At 37.2% G+C, this 6,301-nt stretch overlaps 1 protein-coding gene across 2 annotated transcripts in view; it reads left to right on the forward strand.

The window, feature by feature from the left end:
- Positions 1-5,637, forward strand: part of LOC109062295 (probable Bax inhibitor 1) — a 9,574-nt gene extending 3,937 nt beyond the window's left edge. The window contains exons 2-10 of one of the 2 annotated variants that reach the window (XM_042765832.1): positions 1,461-1,549; positions 1,755-1,863; positions 2,017-2,134; positions 2,222-2,270; positions 4,108-4,204; positions 4,286-4,366; positions 4,442-4,542; positions 4,708-4,783; positions 4,895-5,637. In XM_042765832.1, the coding sequence (XP_042621766.1) occupies positions 1,494-1,549; positions 1,755-1,863; positions 2,017-2,134; positions 2,222-2,270; positions 4,108-4,204; positions 4,286-4,366; positions 4,442-4,542; positions 4,708-4,783; positions 4,895-4,918 (711 nt within the window). In that variant the 5' untranslated portion in view covers positions 1,461-1,493 and the 3' untranslated portion in view covers positions 4,919-5,637. Of the gene's footprint in view, positions 1-1,457; positions 1,550-1,754; positions 1,864-2,016; positions 2,135-2,221; positions 2,271-4,107; positions 4,205-4,285; positions 4,367-4,441; positions 4,543-4,707; positions 4,784-4,894 lie in introns of both variants that reach the window. The other variant, XM_042765833.1, reaches the window with a different exon arrangement.
- The last annotated feature ends 664 nt before the right edge of the window (positions 5,638-6,301 follow it).

The following is a 6,301-nucleotide window of genomic DNA, read 5'->3' on the forward strand; positions in this document are numbered from 1 at the left end:
AGATAGGAATTTTGGGTTTTCACGAGCTGTATGCCAAAATCATCAGTATTAAAACAATAAAAGACCTGAAATATTTCAGTTGGTGTGCAATGAATCTAAAATAAATGAAAGTTTAATTTTATCATTACATTATGGAAAATAATGAACTTTTATCACAATATGCTAATTTTTTGAGAAGGACCTGTAGTCTGAATGTGATGTGGATTCTGTATAGTATGGATTCTATAGAGTGTGAATGTGATGTGGATTCTATATAGTATGAATGTGATGTGGATTCTATATAGTATGAAAGTGTAGTGTGAATGTGATGTGGATTCTATATAGTATGAAAGTGTAGTGTGAATGTGATGTGGATTCTATATAGTGTGAATGTGATGTGGATTCTATATAGTATGAAAGTGTAGTGTGTGATGTGATGTGGATTCTATATAGTATGAAAGTGTAGTGTGAATGTGATGTGGATTCTATATAGTATGAAAGTGTAGTGTGAATGTGATGTGGATTATATATAATATGGATTCTATAGAGTGTGAATGTGATGTGGATTCTATATAGTGTGAATGTGATGTGGATTCTATATAGTATGAAAGTGTAATGTGGATTCTATATAGTATGAAAGTGTAGTGTGAATGTAATGTGGATTATATATAGTATGGATTCTATAGAGTGTGAATGTGATGTGGATTCTATATAGTGTGAATGTGATGTGGATTCTATATAGTATGAAAGTGTGATGTGGATTCTATATAGTATGAAAGTGTAGTGTGAATGTAATGTGGATTATATATAGTATGGATTCTATAGAGTGTGAATGTGATGTGGATTCTATATAGTATGAAAGTGATGTGGATTCTATATAGTGTGAATGTGATGTGGATTCTATATAGTATGAAAGTGTAGTGTGAATGTGATGTGGATTCTATATAGTGTGAATGTGATGTGGATTCTATATAGTGTGAATGTGATGTGGATTCTATATAGTATGAAAGTGTAGTGTGAATGTGATGTGGATTCTATATAGTGTGAATGTGATGTGTGAATGTGATGTGGATTCTATATAGTGTGAATGTGATGTGGATTCTATATAGTGTGAATGTGATGTGGATTCTATATAGTGTGAATGTGATGTGGATTCTATATAGTGTGAATGTGATGTGGATTCTATATAGTATGAAAGTGTAGTGTGAATGTGATGTGGATTCTATATAGTATGAAAGTGTAGTGTGAATGTGATGTGGATTCTATATAGTGTGAATGTGATGTGGATTCTATATAGTATGAAAGTGTAGTGTGAATGTGATGTGGATTCTATATAGTATGAAAGTGTAGTGTGAATGTGATGTGGATTCTATATAGTATGAATGTGTAGTGTGAATGTGATGTGGACGCACTGTCAGTGATGTTCTTTACACAGATGATCATGAGCAGTGACATATTTGTGCTTCTGTGTCTTCATGTAGGTTGTTTCCTGTGATCACTAAAGCAGCAGAAAAATGAATGTCTTTGATCGCACCATAAACTTTGATGCTCTCTTCAAGTTCTCTCAAATGTAAGTGTTCTGATCCCCTCAGTGTCATTTCTATACTTGTGCAGGTCTGTTTGATAGATGTGACGTGATACTGATTTCATAGCATCTGCACTGTAATAGCTAGAACTGTATAATAAGTGGTAGCTGAAGGAATACTGTGTTAAACCGGTTGTAGGTGTCAGTACTGAAGTGTTTTTGTGTGTGTGTGTGTGTGTGTTGTGGTCAGCTCTCGCTCGACTCAGCAGCACCTGAAGAATGTCTACGCCAGTTTAGCGGTGTGTATGCTGGTGGCGGCCGCCGGCTCCTACGTCTACATCATCACCAGACTGTTTCAGGTAACCGCTCTATGCTCCGCATAATGACATGCAAAAACCAGATCTGCAAATTTATTAAAATGGAAGACCTGGGATAAGTACATTGCATAAATATTCATACAGATTCTTGTAAAGCGTGCCTGTAAAATACGTCATCGTGGTGTTGTCTTCCAGGGTGGGCTGACCATGCTTGGATCACTGGCTCTGATGGGTTGGCTTGCCATGACCCCTCACAGCCCTCAGACAGAGAAGAAGAGGCTGGCCATCCTCGCTGGTTTTGCTTTCTTCACAGGTGAGAAGTTATTTACACTTTTTAACAGCTTCTTTTTCTAGATCGTGTGTTCAAAACACTTACTGTAACATGTCAATCCTCAAACAGGTCTCGGACTCGGCCCACTTATGGACTACGTCATTAGCGTCAACCCGAGGTAAAATTCCCTTTCTGTTGGGCCAATCTTAAAAAAAATCAGCCGTACTTTGATGAGCTGATTATTGGAGCTGATTGTTAAAGCAATAGTTGATCGAAAAATGTACACACCTTCACCTTTACACCCTTTTTGTTTCTTCATGGAAAGAGATTTGTAGAAATGTAGCACTGCATCAGTGTCTCAGCAATGGATGCTCTGCAGTGAATGGGTGCCGTCAGAATGAGAGTACAAACAGCTGATAAAAACATCACAATAATCCACAAGTAATCCACAGCACTCCAGTCCATCAGTGAACATCTGGAGAAGACAAAAGATGAAACACATCCAGCATTAAGATGTTTCTAACTCAAATACATAGAGTCTATAATCCATAATAACACTTCCTGCAGTGAAAAAGTGTTCTGGTGTGAATCAGGAGAGAAATCTGCACAGATCAAGCAGTGTTTAAACAGCTCTAAACAAATATGTGTCTGGATTTTGATGTGAGAGACAACAGGAGATGCACTTTTTCACTGGAGGAAGTGTTATTATGGATTATGGACTATTTTAGGCAGAAGCAAATGGAATGGAGGTTAAAAATGTCTTAATGGTGGATTTGTTTCTTACAAACAGCTTTTGGCTTCAGACGCGTTAATTACTTTTAAAGGTGCTGTAGGTAGTTTAATGACTGCACTAAATTTAATTTTAAATCATTTTTTAAACATCATTTTAAAATTTAATTCCTTGCTTTTATTATTGTGATTTTTTTTTTATGATTATTTTAATTACTTTTATTTAAAGCACTTTGAATTACCATTGTGTATGAAATGTGCTATATAAATATAAATAAACTTGCTTTGCCTAAAGCATAAAAACACCAGGTATTCAGGAAACATGCTGTGTTCACATTAGATTAGATTAGATTCAACTTTATTGTCATTGCACATGTGGGCACAAGGCAACGAAATACAGTAGACAGGGGAAGAGATAACAGCAAAAAAACATTAGGAAAGAGAGGAGAAAAAACCAACACCCAGACTGTGCTCCTTGTTATTCTAGTTATTCTGCTTTGACCTGTGCTCCACGTTGGAATGTCTGTTTTTGTTCTGGTCGGTGTGGCTCCGCTCACTCACAGATTACCCAACAGGATCTCAGCACCCCGGGTTTCCAGAGAGCGAAAACTGTGTATTATAGCCATGAGAGCGAGTCAGAGATTGCAGATTCGTCCAAACCTAAAAGCCTTGGCATTCATCTAAATCATGAATTTCATCCGTGCCAAAGAAAACAGGCACAAAACCACTTTCACAGACCTTTAAATTAAGTGTTCCTCCTGGTGGAGAGTCCTCAGCCATCTTCAAGAAACGGCTAAAAACACATCTCTTCCATCTTTATTTGACCCTCTAACTGTAGCACTCTGTGTTCTAATTCTATTCTTCCCTTTTAGACTTGCACTCTATTCATTTACTAACCGTTGTGTTTTGTAAGTCACAAAAAATGAAGCTTCTCTAATCTTTTGTGTATCTGTGATTTGTTTTCCAAACATTAAATCACCTCATCGATCATTGCTCAAAAAATAAACCCTTGCTCCGTGTCCTTCATTAAGATAACTGAGACTTCTTACAGCACTTCTGTATCATTAACCGATTTTGCGTCCCTGACTTTTCATCACGTGTCAAAAAAAATAAATAAATAATCATTAACGTAAACTGATTTTGCGTCCCTGACTTTTCATCACGTGTCATGTACTGACTGTCATGAAGCTTTGACTGTACTCTGTGTCACTAAAGATGGTGTCACTAAAAAGCACAAATAAATAAAGAAGCCCTAGTCTCAACGATGGTGTTCTTCATTTTCGCAGCATCATCCTGACTGCTTTCCTGGGCACCTCTGTCATCTTTGCCTGCTTCACGCTGAGCGCCCTCTATGCCAAGCGCAGAAGTTATCTCTTCCTGGGAGGTGAACATTGAAACATCTGCACTGATCAGGTAGAGCTGTCTTGATTTGACCGGTGACTTTGTTTTGGTTCATTTCTCTTCGGCACTCTGATGTCCGGGCTGGTTGTTCTTCTGCTCGTCTCCGTCCTCAATATGTTCTTGGCCTCAGCCGTGGTCTTTAAGGTATGTGATGGGACCGTATGAAAGCAGGAGATGGAGCTGTGTGAGAGTGTGTAACGGTTTCCTGTGTTGTTTCAGGCTCATGTGTATCTGGGTCTGGCCATCATGTGTGGCTTTGTGCTGTTTGACACGCAGCTAATCATTGAGAAGGCCGAAATGGGAGACAAAGATTACATCTGGTAAGGCATAGAGGTTAACTGTTTACACCAATATATTAATAATCATTCTCATATAATGGAAGGTGTATGTGAGGCCTGTTGTGTAACACATTTAGTTTTAATATTGGCCAATTAACCATTTTAACATGCGCTAGCTGAAAGCATCGTTTGTGTTTTTAAATGAAGGCATTGTGTTGACCTCTTCCTGGACTTTGTGACCATCTTCAGAAAGCTTGTTATCATTCTCTCTATGAATGAGAAGGTATTTGAAACATCATAACTTTGCATCAGCTCTGTGCTGTCAATAACACAGTCATTATTTCTGATTTGTTCCATGTTTAACTTATTTTTTGATTTGATTTGATTATTTTAGGAAAAGAAGAAGGAGAAGAAGTGATCTTCGTGAGAGTGGAAACATCTGTGAGCTGAACACTTGTCAGCAGCTTCATTATGAATATGATTACATAATTTGATTGTTTTATGTGATTTGAAATGGTGTCTTAATTTTATTTTTGAATGGTTACTGGGCTTTGGATATGTGGTCGGGCTAATGATCTAATGTGGTTTGACTGTAGATTTCGAGATCTTATTTAAAAGCTTAAGTTGAACTTTAATTTCTTTGACTTACTGCAGCTCTCTGAGGCAGACTTTAGAGCTCTGTAGAAAAGGAATCTCATAGAGTCTCATCATAAAAACAAAATCCGATTTAATATTGTTCATACTATAGAAACTTTGAGTGTAATGGAGTTGTAACTGCTAGATGATAGAGGACTTTCTTACCACATACTCTGAACAATATCAAATCGTATGTCATAAATGCATTCTGATCATAACATAGTCGTCTCACTAAACTGCTTTCTTGTGGTTATAGCATTACTTCATTTATATTTTTTTTCTTTTTTGCAGCATTAACGTCACATTAAATTGTTTTTGTAGCTGCTAGTGCCAATTTTATTTTGATTTAGTCAAGTCTAACATTAATGCATTTATCAGTGAGATCACAGATGGGATTATTTTATTCATGAATATTGTGAATAATCTGAAGTAAATAAATGGTGCCACAGATTGCAGTTGTGCTCCTTTGACTGCTATATTAAACCTTGTGCTGATAAATAATCATCGAGCGTGTTCAGTTCTTCTAATACTTGTAGTCAGGAAAAGTTGAAAAGGCAGCTTACAAATCAAATCTTTCAGATAAGCAGATGTTTGAACATTATATCACATGTGACGAGCAAAAGCACTTTTCATTCCATAATGGATGTGCTGATTCATATGTGTCTTTATGTACCAGAGATGCCTATATCATTGAAATACCAGTGTAACAGAATATTCTAGGCTATTATTCCTGTGGCCCGCTTCTCTCTAACTGCAGTGGAGAAAGTTTTGCTTTTCTTTTGATTGGATATTTTTCCAGACAAATGGACAATGGCATCAGATAGGACACTGGGACACATTTCAGACACCTCTTACAGGGCAAGATAACCCCAGTGCCAAGCCAGGTAAGGAGAGGACTTGCTAATTCTTATCACTCTAACGCTAGGATTTGGGTCAGGGTGGCCTTAAAGATCTGTAGCATGGTAATTCTCTGGCCATGCAACAGCAGCTTCATTATATAAAATACTATCAAAGTCAATGGCTACTCTTTTTGGTTACCAACATTCTTCAAAAGAAACTCATACAGGGTTGGAAAAAGCAGAAGGTGATTAAATGATGACGAATTTTCATCTTTGTGTGACCTGTCCCTCTGAGTGCTGCGAAGGGCCTCCTTTATCTCTAATCT

The sequence above is a fragment of the Cyprinus carpio genome, chromosome A11 (genome assembly GCF_018340385.1).
Source record: "Cyprinus carpio isolate SPL01 chromosome A11, ASM1834038v1, whole genome shotgun sequence".
Classification (NCBI taxonomy): Eukaryota; Metazoa; Chordata; class Actinopteri; order Cypriniformes; family Cyprinidae; genus Cyprinus; species Cyprinus carpio.